We start from the raw sequence: 22,017 nt of genomic DNA, 5'->3' as shown, positions 1-22,017 counted from the left end.
GTTTGAATCAATTAAATGTTTTTGGATATGCCTACTTTGCACTATAGTCACTAAAACGCTCATATGTTTCTACTCTAGTAGAGTCTCATCATGCACAGATGTAGCTTTTTGTAGATGTGCTGTCCATTTTTGACTGCCTCGTCCCAAAGTAAACCAGATGGCTGGTTCTAGAGCTTAATCTGGCTGGTGCCAGATTAATAAATTCATAGTCTCGCTGAGGCCTCTTTTAAAGGACACTCAACCATCACATTTATTTTCCATTTCCTTGTTTATCAGCTCTTCAAGAGTACACACACCAGGTGACTGTCCCCCATACCCACCTTCAACTATGAGCTGCCTGCTCAAGCATCAGATTTCTGGGGGTCAGTCCCATTCACCCCTCTTCCCTCTTCCTACTTTTTCTCACACTGATATATTAAAGCAGAACACAACTTAGTTGTGCCTTTCGATATTTCTAAATGTTATTTGGTGCTCTTGTGGGAAGGGAAAGGTTATTTTTGAAGATCGTATTTTCAGGTGAACAGTTTGCCAGCTAACAGAAACAGGAGAAAGGAAAGAAAGATTTCCTGATAATACACCTATTGCATACAAATAGAATGCATAACTTTGAGCCACCTTCCTGTCACTAGTGAATTAGCTTAGACTATTCTGAATACAAAATAAATGTGTTTTGTGTTGAATTTTTAAACTGACTGTTACTAGGAATTGTCAGCTTTTTAGGGCAACAAGATCTGTTTAGTTTTTCTTAGGTCTCCACAGTGGATAATGCTCTAGTACCTGCTCGTACTTTCTATACCTTCTCAGTTTAATATAGCAGTCATTAGCTACCCGTGGCTATTTAAATTAACTGAAATAGGATGCAATCAAATTACAGTTGAATTTTGATTACAGTCAGTTGTGCTAGTCCCATTTCTAGGGCTCAATAATCATATGAGGATAATAGCTACTTTATTGGGCACTGTGGATACAGAACATTTTCTTTATCCCCGAAGATCCTTTAGGTCGATAATGGCCAAGACAATTGGCCAAGGCATTTCTGAGCTGTTGGCTTTTCCTTAAGAGTAAACATAAAAACCAGTGATTGCTGTACTTATAGTTTCTATAAAACTGTCTGCTAGGATTCTGGCTCTCATTTTGTCTCTGAACCCTATGAAAAAACCCACATAGTACATTTTCTAGCTCAGGATAACAGGAGCTTTGTCATTTAGCATTAGTTGTTTGGTGCCTTTTTTTTTTTTTTTAAGATTTTATGTATTGACAGAGACAGAGAGAGAGAGAGAGAGAGAGACAGAGAGGACAAGCAGCGGGAGCTGCAGGCAGAGGGAGAGGGAGAAGCCAGCTCTCTGCTGAGCAGAGAGCCCAATGTGGGGCTCAATCCCAGGACCCTGGGATCATGACCTGAGCCAAAGGCAGAAGCTTAACCAATTGAGCCACCCAGATGCCCCATTCAGTGCTTTTTATAACTATTGATGTTTTATTGAACATTCCTACTTGGGTATCTAGGAAGGTCAGACTCAAGTTGTGTGCTCTGTTGTAAGGATGTCTTCTAAAAAATTAACTGTATTCTCTAACAGAATACAGTTAATACAGTTCTGTTCCCTTTACTAAATCCTCATCACCAAAACAAAAGTACACTTTAGTTATTTGGTACTTTTTTTTCAGTAACAGCTTTATTGAGGAATAATTCACATACCATGCAACTCATCTATCACAAGTATAAATCATTTAGTGATTTTTAGCATATTTACAGATCTGTGTCTCCATCACAACAATCAATTTTAAAACATTGTCATCACCCCCTAATAAAAGACTTAGTCATTCTTTTCCCCTCCACCCTCTCTCCTTCCACTGGCCCCAGGCCAGCACAGATCTGAATGTACTTGGAATCATACAATATGTGGTCCTTTGTGGCTGTTTTTCAGCTACCTATTTATTATAATTCCCTTAAACACTTCATAGAAGTAGAGCGACAACAAATATAATTTTAAAAAATGCCTGAACGTCCCCTGTGTATGAAGTACTGTGGACGTTGCTACAGGCTGGGATTGGCAATCCCTTTGCACAGTACTATCTAGTTAATATTTTCGGCTTTGGGGGCCAATGGTCCCTGCCAAAACGCCTCCGCCATATTGCAAAAGCGGACTTAGACAGCATGGAAACAGAAAAATGCAGCTGAGTTGCAGTAACATTTTATTATCAAAACAGGCGGCTGACCCTAGTTTGCTGACCCCAGATCTAGTGAATGTAGAAGACGAAAGAGAAAATGGTGCCTCACCAGTTAAGGGTACGGAGCAAGTGTACACATAACTCAGCCCCCACCTTCCTCCTTCCATCACATCTGCCTGCTCATGTCCTGCCCCCCTCCGGCCTGGCCCTCTCCTACTTGTTCGTCATGTGCTTCCTATTCTTTGGATTAAGTGAGACTCTTCTTACCTTCTCAGCAAGCTTTCCGACCTCTCCTTCTTAGAATTTCCCTCTGCTGTAATAAGCATCTTGTGTGATAAGTTGTTTACAGTTTCATCTCCCAGCGACACCGTAAGCATGACCGTAGCATGACCATAGTGAAGCTGGAACCCAACGCGCAGCTCTTTGCACATAATGGTCACTCCAGTATTCACTGCATTTCTCCAATCTAAGACATAGGATGCAAAGTGCTACCCCTACAGATAAGAATAAAGCAGGGGCACCTGAGTGGCTCTGTGGGTTAAAGCCTCTGACATCGGCTCAGGCCATGATCTCAGGGTCCTGGGATCAAGTCCTGCCTCAAGTTCTCTGCTCAGCGGGAGTCTGCTTCCCCTCTCTCTGCCTACTTGTGGTCTCTCTCTCTCTCTCTCTCTCTCTCTCCATCAGATGAATAAAATCTTAAAAAAAAACAAACAACACAATGGAGTATTGTGCCTCCATCAGAAAGGACGAATACCCAACTTTTGTAGCAACATGGACGGGACTGGAAGAGATGATGCTGAGTGAAATCAGTCAAGCAGAGAGAGTCAATTATCATATGGTTTCACTCATTCGTGAAGCATAACAAATAGCATGGAGGACATGGGGAGTTAGAGAGGAGAAGGGAGTTGAGGGAAATTGGAAGGGGAGGTGAACCATGAGAGACTATGGACCCTGAAAAACAATCTGAGGGTTTTGAAGGGGCGGGGGGGTGGGAGGTTGGGTGAGCCTGGTGGTGGGTATTAGAGAGGGCACGGATTGCATGGAGCACTGGGTGTGGTGCAAAAAACAATGAATACTGTTACACTGAAAAGAAATAAAAAATTTAAAAAAAAAAAGAATAAAGCAGAACATGGGCCTCAGGCCTCACCTGCCTAAATCACCACGTTGTTTATTCTGCTTCGCCTGCTCTGCGATGCTAGACAAGTTCCTTCCCCTCTCAGTACCTCAGCTACCACCAGTGTAAAAGGTTTTAGGTGGCCTAAATGAGATAGTACCAGTAAACCACCTCACAGAGCCCTCAGCAAGTGGCAGTTCTCGACCCAGAGGGAGCTTCGAGGCTGTGTAGGTAAACTGCGTATGCAGTGCAAGGAAGGCATTGTGAAGTTGGAGCAGCTGCCCTTAGAAGGGGTTTCAGTCTAACAGCAGTTCCACTAGAGGAGGAAGAAAACTTGACTCTTGGAGTGGTCAATTCGGAGGTCTCTGGCCAGAATCAGGAATGCACCGAAGCAGCACGCATGGAAGCAGCGCAGAACCAGTCAGGAGCCCTGAGTTTAGTCCACCATGTTCAGGCTGTGTGACCTAGGGCTCACTGCATCACTTTTCTGAGCCCTAGCTTCCTCATTTTCAAAGTATTCATTAAAATAACTGCCGTAGCTCCAAAGAGGCAACGGAGAGGGAAAGACCATGTATACCACAGAATGTCACATGTGGCCGTCTTGTTCTTTTAGAGAGCTACAGAATATTCCATAGTTTTAATACACCATGATTTATTTAATATTTTCCCGTGTTGGACATTGATATCGTTACCATATTTTGCTATTACAGTAACTGTGAGTTTAGAACTTTGCTTTATTTTTAATTTGTTGCAATAAATATATTGTCCTCATGATAATGAGCATGGGAAAAAAATTTGAACCCATGAGAAAAACTAGAAAAAAAATTAAACTAGGAACATAATGGCAGTACAAGGTTTTAAAGATCTCAAGTTTCTGGAAGTATTAGTCATAATCAAGAAAAAATAAATTTGCCTGCTGTTATGGAATCATGACTAATATATTCCTTTAACCAAAGCTTATATATTTTTCTTCCAGATTGCTAAAAATAATATATTAGAGGACTGATTGTTTTATAAAGAATTCACAATAAGATAGCTTTAAGTAGCACGATTTGAAAAATACTTTTATTTATAAGTTTTCCAGAGTGTACTTCTTATGTAAAAAGTAGGTTTGTTGCTTTTAAAAGGGAAATATGTTTCTGTTTTAAAAGCCATTACCTCACACGATCAGACCCAAATGCTTTGTTTTATTTTGCAGCTCATCAAATAGGGCTTTTAAAATGAACTTAACAAATGTTCATCATTTATTTATTTTTTTGTAATCTATTTGTGCATTGTATCTATACCTTCATCCAAAAAGCACTTAAAGCAGCTAGCATTCACCACATTTTATTAAATAAATTACCAGTAATTAATAATTTGAGAGCTTACTTTTTTAGAGCCTAGATTGTGAAATTCATATAGATTCAGTACAGAAAGTTTGAAACTCTTGAAATCCACAAAAAAAAAGTTATCTGAATCCCACCAAGCAAATGAACAGATAACCTTATTTATTAATATCTTAAAATAAACATGTTACATTTGTCACTTTCTATGGTTATTTTTAAAAGGACAAAGGTTTGGGATATGTAAGGGAAGAATAATATTTCTTTCATCACTTTTATTTTGTAAATAACCCTTTCAAAAGTGAAGACCGACCACTGTTGTACAGAATATGTTTTCCATCCCAGCTTCCCAAAGAATCTCTAAAACTCCTACTTTACACCATTCAGCTGGCATTTCAAACAGAAGGGGGAAAAAAGTTGCTTTTTTTTGCTACACAACTTGCTGTATTTGTGGGGGTTTTGTTGGTTCATATTTGGTTGATTTATCTTTATCAAAAATCCTTTCCGACTTAACAAACAGCCCCCGAGAAGAGTTGCCCGTCCTTCCAGAACGGCAGAGCGTCCCCAGCAGCCGTATTTTTGATGTCCTTCTTTCTTTAGAAAGCCTCCCTCTCCTTGCAGATTACACTGAGCCTTCCCCCTTCTTACACTCGTGGCCTACATTCCAGGAGATCAGGCTTGGCACGTGTTAATGAATGTAGGTTTTATTTAGAAACATGACCACTTGTCACTGTGCAGTGTCATATTATCAGGCAGAGACCTCGCCACATTTGTTTAGAGCGAGCATTTTCATACTTCCATACGCAGACAAGGGGAAACTTTCATCCCCACCCAGGATTTAGCTTTTTGCTCTGCAGACCTAACTTTTGCAAGTTGGAAACTTCATGGTGGTGGCAGAAGATCTGTGTGGCCCGAGGATGGCAGAGGACGGCTCTGTGGACGCAGATCTTCCGGAATGTAACTGCGATGTCACAAGGCAGGCATCTCCTTGAGGTTCTTCCATTGTGCATAGCTGGCATGTTACGTGGGCTTCGTGGGATAGATGCTGGATCTGTAATCCGTGATAGCTTTGGCCAGCGTGAAGTGGAGATTGTTTGGTGCTGGGAGCTTGTTAGCCATGGACTCCCAAGAGTTCTTTGTTGGTTTGTTTTCTTGTCCCCCTACTAGGCATACGGAGCTGGAGGGGAAGGTTATTGGACTTGGTTATGGCTTGGTATTCCAGTTGTCTCTGGACTGTATGCGTCATGCCCGGGGAATGCTACCTTAGCCTGAGACACAGGAAAGAGACCCAGTGAGAAGACCCAGTTGGTCCATCATCTGCTATTTAAAGGATGGGGCTCCTGATGAAACTGGAATTCGGCCTTAGCCAGTTTTCAGCTTTGTAGCGGGAAGCTCTCCCTTTATTAAATAAAAATCTGTTCATAGTGCGGGGGCCTGGAGGGTTTTGTGTATGAGAAAGAGTTGTTTCTGTTTAGGTTTGTCAGGAAGTTTTGATCACATGACTAGCATAAAGGTTTTAAAACATGTACAGCATGTAAAAATGTATGTCTAAAGTAGTAATTTTTGTGCATTATACAAATGTTTATTTCATGAGTTTTTTCAGTTAGAACAACATTAGATCAGGAATTTTAACTTCATTTTTAAGAATATTATTCTTATACCATAACATTCCCCCCAGATAAACTCCTGCTGGTAAATAGGATTTCCTGATGGTACTTTTAGTCCTATTACATTTAGAATGTGACCTTTTTTTTTTTTTTTTTTTTGGTTTATAGATTTACAAAATTAGTTTGAAGGAAAGTAGTGATAAATATATACATGTAGTGTATATGTGTGTATATAAAGCTGTCTGTGCAACTGGATTTAGTAGTGATTCCTTCTCTAGAAGGTGAAGTCCCAAGAGGCACCCCGGACAGTGAGAAGACCAATCGGCTACAGAACTTTCAGATGCACAAGATTTGCTAAACTTACCCAGACTTGTGACATCTGCAAACATCCATTTTGAATTATAATCCTGGATGCTACCAAAAAGAATGTTGCTCAAACTTCTTACAATGATAGATAAATGAAAATATTGTGACACTTCACACAAAGATTTCCTTTAAAAAAATAATGGGGAAAAGATGGGACATTGTTCTTAAAAAAAAAAAGAAGAAGAATGATCTATGTCCTGCAAATATCAAGTTTCATAAGCTCAAGGAAGATGTTTGGGGCTTTTCTACCCATTTCCCCCAGCTCACATCTGCTTCCCCCAACACACACATAATGCATTTTGCTATTTGTACTCAAATACATGTTTAAAAAAATGAGAAAAGGAAACCACTTAAATGTTCACCCCCATTGACTTTACAAAGATTCACTCACTCATTTGAAAGAGGAACTTGTCCCTAATGGACTATATGAACAAGCATTTCCATGTCACGATGCCCTTGACATATTACCCACTAACTGCTCTGACTATTGGAACCCATTCAATATCATACAAGATACTAATCTTGTAAATTATTTGACTAGTGTAGACAATATCCAGTGGAGGAGTGTTCACACACATTCTTTTGTGCCTTAGCTCTTTTGGTCATTTTTGTACGTGAAATTTGAACCAAGAACATGAATAAATTTTAGTACTTGACAGACCATTTGCAAATGTTGGTGTAAGGGAAAAAGTTAAGTATACATTTAATATCAACTAAATTAAGAATAAAATATGCTAGCTAAATAAAGGTATTTTACTTAGAATACTAATTATTTGAGTTTATCTGGCATTTAAGTAGTGCCGAACTTTGTGCCAAACACTGAGGGTAGCATTGCAGGGGAAGGCAAAAACCAAAAGCAGAAATTCACAGTTCTAGTTTCCCAAGGAATTTAAATGGGAAGAGGAACTTGTGCATAAATAATACCAGGGAGTTAAAATAAGGGAAAGCAGGAAGCAAGCTGAATGAAGTGTTCTGCCAACCTCTAGCTCCACACCAAACCCTGATGATATTATGAGCTTGCTATAAAACCCCATCCCAGAGCCCTGTCAGCATCCAGATCCTACCAGATCCGAAGACAGGAAGCTGGTTAAGTGGGAGACGTTCCCAAAAGGACTTTCTTACAGAGGTAAAACCAGGACAGACGTCTCAGAGCAGTGAGCCACTCTGGAGTCCTATTCCCATGTGTTTATTGACTGGGGACTGTGCTTTCAGCCTGGGCCACTAAAGCAGGATGGCCAGGGCCACGTCGAATTCCAAGCCCATGGCGTGGTCATTGATAAAATGTGCACCCAGGGCTTTGCACCCAGTAGCTGTTCTAAAACTGCTATTCACTGACCGACGCTGAAGTCAATTTTGTTTTATTTATGAGAAAAATGTGAGTAGGTTGTATTTAAGTGTTCTTGGAATTATTATGCAAGGCCAGTGCCTTGATCTGCCCTGGGGACAGGGTACAATTTGTACTTACAAAGCTAATTAGAGAAGTCTCACCTTGAATGGAATTATGAGTCATGATAAAGAGCAACACGTTTTCGGTTTCCTATTAATAGAATATGTTGTGGAGTATGAACATAATTTTTTTAACATAATTTTTTTAAATACACTTTTTTTTTTGGTCAAAACAACATAAGTTAGTGCATCTAAGAGTGTCTTTACCAACAGAAAATGTTATTCAAATGTTGGTATTCTTATACCTGAATGGACTTCCACATGAACCTCCCTTCAGACTTACTCCCTCAGAATCAGACCTGATCTTATCATTCCTTGGTGGACACGTCCCGGCAGAGTTCCTATTTATCTTTAAACTGCACACGACGCCATTGTCATGTCACTGCAGGACCTGTGTAATCCCTCTCCAGTCCGTCCATCCGCTTGCCTCAGCACAACCACAGCCCTATTCTGCTTTCCTTCCCTACCCTCCGCACCCCCATGCCTGCTGACATTACCACGTGATGCCTTCAAATCTGCTTCTCTTCCCTACTTTTCCCAGCCTAGGAATATTCAGCTTGGCTTGTATCTACCTTTCAAGATGCAGCTCTAATATTACTTCTTCATTTCCTCTCTTTCAGCAGAGCCAAAGCTGCTCCGTGACAGGGTCAGTCATTGCTGTATTTCTGTTTCCTAGCACCATGCCTACCTAGCATCCCAGAAGTTTATAGAAGGAATACAGACATGAACAAATGAGGAATGAATGAGTGAGTGATTACTGAGGCGGCCAGACGAATTGATCACTCCTTATTTACTAGCCAGGGCCTTAGTCCGTTTCTTTAGTTTAGTTCTTACCACATTACATGTTACATTTCATTTGTGTACGTGTCAAGATTTTCGGTCTGATTGTACGTTTCATCAGGAAAATAGTCAAGTTTTATTTATTTTGTCTTCTCAGCATCTGACATATAGGATGTCCACACATGGTTGTTAGACGAGTGGCAATCTTAAACAATTTGGTTTTTACTCCTTCCTGGAAAGAATGGGAAAACATTTTTTTTAAAAAAACATGCTGTGTGGGCACCTGGGTGGCTCAGTGGGTTAAGCCGCTGCCTTCGGCTCAGGTCATGATCTCAGGGTCCTGGGATCGAGTCCCGCATCGGGCTCTCTGCTTAGCAGGGAGCCTGCTTCCTCCTCTCTCTCTCTCTGCCTGCGTCTCTGCCTACTTGTGATCTCTCTCTGTCAAGTAAATAAATAAAATCTTAAAAAAAAAAAACAAAAAACACGCTGTGTAACAAATACGGCACCGAACTAGGCTTTGCAGGTGATGACTGGCTGGAGGCCAGCCTTGCATCTGCTCTCTGCCACTGGCGGCCCCGCAGACCCTCAGTCACCTTTAACGTGATCTGGCATGAAAGTGCAAATCATCACTCACTGGTAGTTCATCTCAAGTGTGCTTTCTTCTATTAACTGAGTTTCCGCCACAAGGGACTGAAATCAATCCTGTCCAGGCTGGAGTAATCAGAACGACAAATTCATATTCTGGTGACAATCCGTTAGAAATATTCCTTCTTTCCTCTTAGGTATTCTTCATATGAGTATAAATTACATAATGGGTGGAAATAACAATCTTCATGACGTCATGAGGCTTCTGTCACTGTTACGTAATTGTCGCCATGTTGAACATCATCACTGCTGACATGAATTGAATGTGTTCTGTGGACCCTGCATTATTCAACCCATTCAAATCTCACAGATACTTCTCCTCTACTTTTATATTATAGATGAGGCAACAGAGACACAGGAAGGGTGTACAGTTTCCCAAAATCACCCAGCCTCTAACTGGCTGAGCTAGGCTGGACTTGGGCTCTAGGCAACTTGGCTTTAAACCCAGTGTTCACTTCGTCCACAAGGGAATCTCGAGTAAAGTCTCTCCTCTGCCCACAGGGTGAAGAAGCTGAAGGAGACCCTGGTGGCTGTGCAGCAGCTAGACAAGAACATGAGCAACCTGAGGACGTGGTTGGCTCATATCGAGTCAGAGCTGGCCAAGCCCATAGTCTACGATTCCTGTGACTCGGATGAAATACAGAAGAAGCTCACTGAGCAGCAGGTAAAACTCAAAACGACTAGAGGAACCAAGTAGGCTCCTGAACCTCTGTGCTCCTGGCCAGGATACAGAGACAGATGTGAGATGGTGAATCGAAATGGAAAATTAGAAGGAAGCTAGACAGGATTGCTGAGAAAGGGGAGGCTTGGTCAGGACTAGTGTTTGGGGAAAACAGGTCCCATGTCACCAAGGAGTTGAGTCTAGAAGATAGATACACTCTCATAGGTTTAATGTCATTGGTCCACCAAGAAGATATCCTAAGCTCCCTGAGCCTCAGTGATGGTCCCAGAAGACAGCTTACGTTTTGTTGATTTTTTTGTGGGTCATGAGCGCACTACTACCTACACAGAGTAGAGACTTTTTTCCCCTGCATATAGTGTTTGAAGTATATTCTTAGAGTTTTTGCAGTCTAAAGCAGTTTTGTTTTACAAGAAGTGTTACGTGATCTGCAGAGCGCACACTGCAATTCTACCTTCGTTTCCGTAGCAAAGACAGCACCTTACACTGGCATAAAAAAAAAAAAAAAAAAGGCAAAAAAAAAGTAACCATGATAAATGCATACAGAAAGGATTTTTTTAATCTCCTATTCCCCTTCCTTATTTTTACTAAGCATGTCAGACTCCAGTAGTTACTGGTAAATGCTGCAAATGCCCCATAAGAAGTATTGCTATTCCATGCCCTTAGATTGTCCTTGAAAATTCTTCCCATACTCCGGTTACTTCCATTGCATTTAGGCCATGATAGCCAAGTTACTTAACTTAAAAATACTACAAAATATAAACAGAGCTGTTTTATGAAATCTTAGGAAATAGTTTATGTACTTACTTTATTTTACAAACTACTTAAACCAATACAAATAGATATTAAAATACAGTAATTAGATATTGGGATTATTTTAAGAGCATTTCTTCTTTAAAAATATTGTTAGCGGGACATTTTTCTTTTTTTGTAAGATTAAAGCCCTGTGATGGATTCTCTCACATTTGAAATTCTGATAATTGAGCTGTGGGGGTTATGGTTGACCCCCAGCTCCCTGAATACTTCTGGAGAACATGGTAATGATGTCTATCAGTGAGAAGTGTTAAAAACAGTTAAAATCCTAATAGCCAGTATTGTAATTTAGCAAATGTAAGAGAATCAAAACAGTATCTAATTAAATAGAGCAAATTTATCCATGCATCTATAGCGTAACTACTTCCATACCCCAGTAAAATGATAGGAAAGGGGGAAAGGTCAAAATTCACAACAGCAGAGACTAGGAAAGAAAACTTTAGAGAGACAGACATCCTTCACAAATTTGGAAGGCAGAAGTAGATGAATGAATAGTTACTTGTGTTTGCAGAATGGAGGATAGAAAGCTGACTCATGCCACAGAATTCCAAGGTAGCTCAGGGAGAAGAGAGCAAGTTGTTAGGGCCTCACAATGTAAAATTGCTTAAAAGCCTAAATAAGTGGTTGGACTGGCCCAGCTAGCCAGACTAGTCTGCCTCATGCACTCCAGCAAAAGACCCAGGGTTTACACTCTGGAGGAAGCAAACCCAGAGGGACTTTGGTTGGGAGCTATAAGGCACCATTGAGGCTGGAGCCACTATCCTAAAAATAGAGATTAAGTGAAATGCTCTGTACCAGATAGTATAACTTCCACCCCACCACCCCAACTCCCTCCATGTCACTAGCCAGCATTATATCTCACCCAGGATTCATGCAAGAGCTTTAAAATCCAGTTCAATTATTCCATAAAAGTCCCCCACAAAAAGTAAAGAAAATAGGAAGAAATGATCAATGTAGTAATGTTAAAAAATAAAAAAATCCCCAAACTTAAAAATGTGTAGAGTTGACCCTTGAACAATACAGGTTTGAACTGTGTGGGTCCATTTATTTGTGGATTTTTTATGCAAGAAAATATGAGTACTATAGATTATTTTCCCTTCTTATGATTTTCTTTTTTCTAGCTTGCTTTATTGTAAGACCACAGTATATAATACATATAACCTACAAAATATTTGTTATTGAATTATTTATGTTTTTGGTAAGGCTTCTTCTGACCTGAAGAAGGTCAGATGGGGGGAGTCAGATGTTACGTGCCGATCTTCAACCGTGTGTTCATGGGTCAGTTGTACATCCAGAGCACAAGTCCTACAAAGGCCCAGGAAAATTAAAAACAAAACAAATCACTATAAAATTTCAGAACATGGGAGACAAAGAGAAGATCTTGAAGGTTTCCAAGATGAAAAAGTCTGATTTCTCCAAAGTAATGGTTGAAGCTAAAAGATCATGAGACAGTGCTTTCAAAAGCTGAGAAGATTATTTAATTTAGGACATTGTACCTGCCATTTACTATATAAAATACCCCATGTATACATGCTAATGAAAGGTAGATCGCACATACTAAAATGAGAAGAAAAATAATACTCAACACGAGAGAGAGAAGAAAATTCCCAGGGTAGATGGTAAGGGAACATCCCAGATGCCAGCTGCCCCACAGCCTAGAGCATCCCTGTTCAGACTGGAGTAGGGAACTGGGTGCTGTGGGAGGCATGTCTCCAAGGAATAAGACAGTCAAACTTGATTACCTGATGGGCTTAACCATGCTGGAAGGAGCTTTATTAGCTCCATAGAGAGAGGATAGAAGCTAGGGATATTCATGGTTTAAAGAGAGGGAGAAAGCTACTGATTCCATATAACACAGAAAGTTATATAAGAAGAAAAATAAAACCGTAGCATAGTCTGTTGCTCAGATGTGAAAAATATTAAGGAACCATATTAAATGACCAAAATCATCCAAACAATCATTATCGCTCCAGCTAGAAGATGTGCTGAAACGGCAGTGGAACCACTTAAGTTGAGAAAAAGTTCATTCTGTCTCTACTCGAGAAGCATAGATAACATCTAAGATTTAAAAATCAAGAAGCAGCAACATAAACGTGCCACTTAGAAATTCAGAAGTTAAAACCAGAAGACAGAGTGACAAGAGATGAAAATGAGAATCAGGAGGGAAAAGGAAACTACTTCACTGGAAGCTTAGCAATAATTTTTGACCTGTTAATATAGTAATATATATTCATACTGCCTTTTAATTCAATGTTAAGTTAAAGTTGGAAAAAAAAAAAAAAACCCAAAAGTAAGGACTCCTGGGGGTAAATTTGCAATTCACCACTTTTCTGCATGACCTGAGTAACAAATTGTTTTAACCCTCATATAGGATGCCTGGGTGGCTCAGTCGGTTAAGTGTCTGCCTTCGGCTCAGGTCATGATCCCAGGCCCTGGGATGGAATCCCGCATCAGGCTCCCTGCTCCACAGGGAGTCTGCTTCTCCCTCTGCCTCGCCCCCCAGTCATTCTCTTAGTCTCTCTCCCTCTTGTGCTCACTCTCAAATAAATAAAATCTTAAAAAAAAAAAAAAAAAGTACTTTAAAAAAAACTTAGAAAAATTTTTAAAAACCTTCATGTATATAGAATGCTGATGGTCACAGTGTTATAAAAATTAATGTGAAAAACACTTAGCACAGCACCCAGCACAAAGTGGGTTTTTATTTTATTTTATTTTAATCCTATCATATTCACCACAGCTTCCTTTGTGGCAAATGTTTAACCATGATTCTGTAAAAACTATAGCATTTAGAATCCATGTTGTAAAAGACAGATAAATATTAATCTGTCTCCAAAGCGGAAAATTCTCTTAAATATTTAAAAAGAGATTAAACTCATAAGAAATACATTTTCCTCTATTCCTCTCTGTGGAGTTTCTATATGTTTCTCTTGCCAACGTACTTAATCTTCATATACTTCATTTAGCAGAAATATATGTATACTTGAGAGGGCTTCAGAGGACATCTTGTCAAATTTCTTTGTGTTATGGAGAAGAAGTATAAATTCAGAGACACTATGTGTCAATTCAGGACCATTACTGATGGATGTTAAAGCTGAGACTAAAATCTTTATCTGCAATAGAGCACTTGCCCATAATTATAACCCCCCTCAAGCTTATTTCATGTAGTTGATTTTAACAAAAACTTTTAAGCAGATGTACAAGGGGTCTTTTCTTTGATATTTACTGTGGGAATGTGGTTGAGCTCCTGGAGGTAAATTTCACAAAATTGTGCAGCCCCCTCCAATGACTGGAGCCTCTGGAATTTTTAACTCAGTTGTCTACATTGAGCCTCCAGCAATCCATCAGTTACGGTTCTGGTTTTCATACCCTGGCCCCAAATCTCCTCACTGGGGTAAATCCAAAAGTATGTGGAAGAAAGAATCACATCATCCAGATGGCCACATAGGTTATTTCTGACTTAAGTCCCCCTCCAAAAAAGACCAACGAGCAACTATCTATAGGCAAGGCACCATTGTAAACGCCCCCCAACCCAAGGATAAGCATCAAGCACCACTCTGGACCCCAGAGACCAGGAAGACCACATTAAAAGGGTAAGAGGTATGGTCACACTGTGACCGCATCATCCTTCCTGGATGATGGAGCTGCACCAAGAGGGCATCACTTGGCCAAGATAGGTATCTAGCTCCCCCAGCTTCCCCATCCTTCCCAGGAGGCCCACTTGGCTCTCAACTCATGGGAACCACTAAGGGAACTTCTGTAGCTTGATTACTGGGGATCAAGTAGTGAGGGAGAAGGGGGCTGAGGCTCACTGCCACCAGGACTCATACCTTAGCAAATTGCATTCCCATTTGCAGCTGGACCCAAGCAGAGGTCCCAGCCTGCATCTCTGCCCATCTGCAGAGCCCAGCCAGTGGCCCTATCTGACCTGGGAGTCCACTTGGCAGTTCTGCCTGATTTTGGTCTCCAGACAATGGACCAAACTGACCTTGGAGCCCTTTCTACCATCTGACCTGGGCAGGGAAGCCAATTCCCAGCCCCGCCCAACAGCTGAGCATGGCCTTCATCCTTCCCCAACAGAAGGCTTGGCTAGAGAACCCAAGCAACCACGGAACCCATCCAACAGCCCTGCTTGACCAAGGAACCAAGCCAGCAGCCCTCCCATCTGCTGAGCATGGTCTCTGGCACTGCATAACCAGGGAGTCTGGACAACCTCAGAGCTCAACCTACAGCCTAGCCCAGCCACAGAACCCAGCCTACGACCCTAGCTAGCCATGGAGCCCAGATGACAAACCTACTCAGCAGTGGAATCCAGCCTATGGTCTCGTCCGTTTGCTGAACACAGCCTGCAACCTTATTCAGACAATGACCCCCACCAATCACCAAGCATATCCTGTGACTCCACATGACAAGAAAGCCTGGATGGAGAGCCAGCTTGACCATGGAGCATAGTCTCTAGCTCCACACCTTTAGGATATACCTGGAGACACCTCCCTATCAGAGAACCCAACCAGTGACCTTGTCCAATAGGGTAACACAGTCCATGACCCACCTGATGGCAAAGCCCAGACACCTCACCCAACTGCAGGGCACAGCTGGCAGCCCTGCAAAATCAAAGAGCCAGCCTGATATCCGGTCCAGCTGCAAAGCCCTGCCTATGGCTCTATGAACAAAGAGTCCAGCCAGTAGCACTGTCTGGTCTAAGATCACAGCCTGCTATCCCACCCAACCAGAAGTGGTTGCAGAGCTCAGCCTGTAGCCCTACCCAATCAGAGTCCAGCCAGTAACCCTACCCTGACAGGGAGCATAGCCTGTGACCTCATCCAGCCAGAGCGGAGTCCAGTCAGTGGCACCTCAACCCCTACCTCAGAGCATGGAGCATTTTCCAGGATAGATTATATGTTAGGCCACAAATCAAGTCTCAACAAATTCAAGAATATATAAATTATATCAAGGATCTCTTCTTATTACAATGAGGTGAAACTAGAAATCAGTAACAGGAAGAAAGCTAGAAAAATCACAAACACATGAAAATTAAATTAAACAACACTCTTCTGATCAAAAAAGAAAACAAAAGGAAAATAAAAAAATATCTTGAGACAAACAAAAAAAGAAACACAACATACCAAAACTTAGGGGCATAGCAAAAGCAGTGCTAAGAGGGGAACTTACAGTGATAAATGCATACATGAAGAAAAAGAATCTCAAACAATATAGCTTTCCCCTTCGAGGAACTAGAAAAGAAGAAAAAACTAAACCCAAAATTGACAGAAGGAAGGAAATAATAAAGATTAGAGCATAAATAAATGAAATAGCGTATAGGAAAACAATATAAAAGATTAGCAACACTGAGCTGGTTCTATGAAATGATAAACAAAATCGACAAACCTTTAGCTAGACTAACCAAGAAAAACAAAAAAGGGTGTCTGGATGGCTCTGTCAGTTAAGCGTCTGACTCTTGATTTTGGCTCAGGTCCTGATCTTAGGTTTATGAGATCAAGGCCTGTGTCAGGCTCTGTGCTCAGCATGGAGTCTGCTTGAAATTTTCTCTCCTCTCCCTCTGTCCCTCCCACTTGTGCATGCACTCCCGCGCTCTCACTCTCAAATAAATGAATCTTTAAAAAAAAAAAAAAAAGTGAGCCCAAATTAATAAAAATTATAAATGAAAGTGGAGACATTACAAGAAATAAAAAGGATCATAATAGCATACTATAAAGAAATGGATAAATGTCTAGAAACATGCAACCTACGAAGACTGAATTATGAAGAAATAGAAAACATGAACAGACCAGTAATGAGTAAGGAGGCAGAATCAGTTATCAAAACCCTCCCAACAAAGAAAAGTCTAGGACCAGATGGTTTCACAGGTGAAATGTATCAAAAATTTGAAGCCAATTCATTTCTCACTCTCCCAACAATATGAGGAGAAGGAAGTACTCTCAAACTCATTTTATAAGGCGAGAAATACCAAAGCTAGATAAGGATACCACAAGAGGAGAAAACTATAGGCCAACGTTAATGATCAATAGAGATGCAAAAATTCTCAATATAGTACTAACAAACCAAATTCAACAGCACATTAAAGGGATCATACACCATGATTTAGTTTGATTCATCCCTGGCATGCAAGAATGATTAAACATATGCATATAAAAATAAATATGATACATTACTAGAATGAAATATAAAAATAATATCATCTCAATAGATACAGAAAAAAACATTTCACAAAATTCAAAGGAGAAAAGCTCTCAACCAAGGGTGTGTGTAAAAGAAATGTACCTCAACATAATAAAGACTATATGATATCATACCCAATGGTGAAAGGCTGAAAGCTTCTCCTCTAAGATTTAAAACAAGACAGGGATGCCCATTCTCACCAGCCTTATTGATCATGATACTCAAAATCCTCAAGAGACTAATCAGGCAAGAAAAAAATAGAAGGCCAAAGTATATATATATATATATAATCAGAAATGATGATATAAATTTTTTGTTTGTAATGACATAATCTTACATATAGAAAATCCTAAAAATCCCACCAAAAAACTGTTAGAATGAATAAATTCAGTAAAGTTGTAGGAAAAAAATTTAACACACAAAAACCAGTTGCATTTCTATATACTAACCATGAATTTTCTGGGAAAAAAAAGAAAACAGTTCCTTTAGAATGACATCAAAAACAACAAAATACTTAGCAATAAGCTTAACCAAGGAGCTGAAAGATCTCTACATTGAAAACTGTAAGACTCAGGTGAAAGACATTGAAGAAGACACAAATAAATGGAATGCCATCCCACAATTATAGATTGGAAGAATGAATATTGTTAAAATGAACATACAACCAAAGCTATCCATAGATTCAATACAATCCCTATCAAGATCCAATGGCACTTTCTATACATAGAGAAAAAACAACTCTAAAATTTGTAAGGAACCACAAAAGACCCCAAATAGCTGAAACAATCCTGAGAGAGAACATAGCTGAGGGTATCACACTTCCTGATTTCAGACAATGACACAAATCTATAGTGATCAAAACTGCATGATGCTGGCATAAAAACAGACACATAGACTAATGGGACAGAGAGAGAGCCCAGAAATACTCCATGCGTATGTGGTCAACTAGTGTTGGACAGGGGAGCCAAGATTACCCACTGGTGAGAGGATAGTCTCTTCAGAAAGCAATGTTGGAAAACTGGATATTCATTCACATGCAAAAGAGTGAAACTAGTCCCCTATTTTACACCACTTACAAAAAATTATGTGTTACATATGTAAATTATGTGCATATGTACATATGTAAATGTACACGTGCACATATGTAAAATTATGCATTACACATTATGTATTACATATTACATATACAAAATAATGTATTAAAGACTTAAATGTAAGACCTGAAACCATAAAACTCCTAGAAGAAAATGTAGGGAAAAGCTTTTTGACATAGATCTTGGTGATGATTTTTTAGATATAACACCAAAAGTACAACCACCAAAACAAAAAATAAACAATTTGGAACAAATAAAACTAAAAAGTTTCTGCAAAGCAAAAGTAATGATCAACCAAATGAAAAGGCAGCCTCTGTGATGAGAGGAAATATTTGCAAACCACATATCTGATAGGGTTAATAACCAAAATATATAGGTAATATGTAGGTAACTCCTACAACTCAACAGCAATAAAACAAAACAAAACAAAATAATCCAACTTTAAAAATGGGCAAGAGACCTGAATAGACATTTTTCCAGAGGAGATATTAAAGTTGCCAAGAAGTACATGAAAAGATGTTCGATATTACCAGTCATTATGGAAATGCAAATCAAAACCACGAGGAGATATGTCCTCACTCCTGTTAGAATGGCTATTATCAAAAAAGACAAAAGTTAACAAGTATTGGCAAGGATGTAGAGAAAGCAGAACCCTCGTGAACTATTGGTGAGAATATAAATTGGTATCATCGCTATGGAAAATGTTATGGATGTTTCTCAAAAAATTAAAAACAGGACTACCATGTGATCCAGGAATTCCACTTCTGGGTAGGTTTCAGAAAGAAATGAAATCACTATCTTGAAGAGAAATCTCCACTCCCCACGTTCACTGAAATGTTATTCACAATAGTGAATGCATGGAAGCAACCGAAATCCCCATCAGTAGATAAATGGATAAAGAAAACGGGGTATCTATACACAATGGAATATTATTCAGCCGTAAGAAAGGAACTACTGCCATTTCCAACAACATGGTTGAACCTTAAAGTCATTAGGCAAAGTACAGTAAGTCAGTCAGACAAAAACACTTATATGTGGATTCAAAAAAACGGAACTCCCAGAAACAGAGTAGATGAGTGGTTACCAGAGGTGGGAAGATGGTGAGGGAAATGGATGAAGCTGGTCAAAGGGTACAAACTTCTGGTTATAAGGTGAACATGTCCTAGAAATGTGACATTCAACATGGTGACTGTTGTTAACAATACTTTGTTGCATATTTAAAAACTGCTAAGAGAGTAGATGTTAAAAGTTCTCAACACATGCACACACAATCATATTGTAACCATGTGAGGTGATAGATACTCTTTAAACTTCCTGTTTAATCATTTCACAATATATACATATATCAAATCATCACATTGTGCATCTTAAACTTACCCACTGCTGTTCTAAGTCAATTATATCTCAACAAAGCTGGAAAAATCAGTTTTGAGTACTTGGGGGAAAGTACATCAAAATGCTATAACATTTTAGAGTGCATTGATTATGTTCCTATACCTAACACTACTTCCAAATGTATATCCTTGTATGTAAGGCACTTTAAGACTTAGAATTTACTTAGTGTCTCATTCACAGATGTGTCTGTCTTTATCTTTGAGCAAAGATTGAGTTCAGTTTTATATTTTTTAGACCAGCAGTTGTTGTGATAACTCCCACATAGCTGAAAGAGGTTACACGAGAGATCTGAAAAGACTGCTTAGTGAAATAGAGATATTTTTTATAGAATCTATCTTCTGTCTAGGTCATAAAATCTCCAAATATTAATCAAAGGCACCGTTACTGCATTTGACAATAAGCTAATTGTTTGCACGGAAGACATTGAAACGTGGTGTTAAAGAGAAAAACAAGAAAAAGAGTACACATACACAAACATAAATTTCAGCTATTTGAATAACTTGAAGATTTATCTTTAGAACAAGTGAAAAGCTAGGCACATCCAGGAATTGTTTTAAAGACAAGGAAAATACATTAAGAACCTTGATGCATACGGCAAGAAAAATACCAGTAGCCTCACTTTTAATAATGAAATTCCTTGAACCAAGTGAGTTAAAAGCTCAATGAAAAAAATAATGTACATTTTGCATTTACATTACATGCAGTTAATGACATGCAATTAAGGTGAAGACTGTACATGGTGGGACACTGGGGAAATTCAGTGCCTCACTTATCATCATCTTCTCTCTATTTCTGTCCTACCTTTAAAATGGCTCACTGGGGAAGCTGTTGATGTTATGATGTCCTATAGGATAGAGAACTTCAGTCTTTTAAACCCTGGTACTTTTTAATGGTGGTGTAATTAACTGTTTAAAGAGTTTGCGGAACTTTGGAGATGAAATCCCCGTTCTTAAGTGCCAGCGCCTAACAAGAAGGCATGTTCCTTTGACTGACTGATTGATCAATGCATTGAAATGGAAGTGATATATCTGTAGAGTCTGGGGCAAGATTTCTTGCTCAACCGCTACAAAAGCCAATATTACCCTTCATGTAGTCTATTTCATTTGTTCTGTTTATATCTTGGCATTGCTCACATGGCCAATATATCTCTAGCTTAAGTTTCTCCCATCTTTGAGCTCGCCATTTTTCATAATGACATTGGAGAAACCTCGTGCATCCAAGGAAAGGAGATACTTGTCAAGTGTTGGCCTCACCACGTTTTAGTGAATCCAATTGCAGTTTCTCTCATCTGTATCCAAGTATTTGAATAAAGCGTGTCTCGTTCCCCACAGGAGCTTCAGAGAGACATCGAGAAACACAGCACAGGCGTGGCCTCCGTGCTCAACCTGTGTGAGGTCCTGCTGCATGACTGTGACGCCTGTGCCACAGACGCAGAGTGTGACTCCATCCAGCAGGCGACGCGAAACCTGGACCGGCGGTGGAGGAACATCTGTGCCATGTCCATGGAAAGAAGGCTCAAGTAAGGGGCACAGCTCAAAGAACTGGGAAAGAGGAAGGACCCAAAAGAGGGGCAAAACAAAACAAAACCCGGACTATCCCATTTACCATTTCCTTTTAGTTGCAGGGTCTAAAAGGAGCACTGGTGTCCCAAACTTGCCATCATCTACATTTAGTTGGGAAGATAAGTAGGCATAAAGGTCCTACAATAGTCACCCCACCCCCACCCCACCAACCTTATCCATGGTTTCTCTTCCCATGGTGTCGGTTACGCAGAGTCAAGCAGGACCCAGAAGGAGAGGATCCTCTTGTTGTATGGTGAGAAGGTCCACAGTAGCCCAACACTAGCCACAATGCCTACATCATTTGCATAACTTCATCTATCACGTAGGCATTTTATCATCTCTCATCATCACAAGGGGGGTGAATACAGGGGTGTCTGGGTGGCTTAGTCAGTTAAGTGTCTGCCTTGGGCTCAGGTCATGATCACAGGGTTCTGGGATGGAGCTCTGTGCCCTGTCTTCAAGCTCCCTGCTCAGTGGGGAGTCTGCTTCTCCCTCTCCCTCTGCCCCTCACCCCTACTTATGCCTTATCTCGAATGCTCTCTCTCTCAAATAACTAAAATCTTAAAAAAAAAATAAAAAAGGATGAATGCAGTACAGTAAGATACAAGAGACTACACTCACATAAGTTTTATTATAGTATAATTGTTCTATTTTATTACTGGCTATTGTTGCTAATCTCTTACTGTACCTTATCTATAAATTAAACTTTAACATAAATATGTCTAGGATGAAACGTAGTATATATAGGGGTTCAGTACTACCCACAGCTTCACGCATCGACCAGGAGTCTTGAAACAGATCTCTCACAGATGGGGGGAGGGTACTACTATATATAAATATACTGTATA

General features: G+C 39.9%; 1 protein-coding gene across 14 annotated transcripts in view; it reads left to right on the top strand.

The window, feature by feature from the left end:
* The window catches only part of SYNE1 (spectrin repeat containing nuclear envelope protein 1), a 464,771-nt gene that overhangs the window by 407,248 nt on the left and 35,506 nt on the right, over positions 1-22,017 (top strand). For all 14 annotated transcript variants that reach the window (XM_059401283.1, XM_059401282.1, XM_059401288.1 and 11 more), the window contains 2 exons: positions 9,951-10,113; positions 20,939-21,126. In XM_059401283.1, the coding sequence (XP_059257266.1) occupies positions 9,951-10,113; positions 20,939-21,126 (351 nt within the window). The remainder of the gene's footprint in view (positions 1-9,950; positions 10,114-20,938; positions 21,127-22,017) is intronic.

The sequence above is a fragment of the Mustela nigripes genome, chromosome 5, assembly GCF_022355385.1.
Source record: "Mustela nigripes isolate SB6536 chromosome 5, MUSNIG.SB6536, whole genome shotgun sequence".
NCBI lineage: Eukaryota > Metazoa > Chordata > Mammalia > Carnivora > Mustelidae > Mustela > Mustela nigripes.
This window is presented reverse-complemented; position numbering and strand designations above follow the sequence as displayed.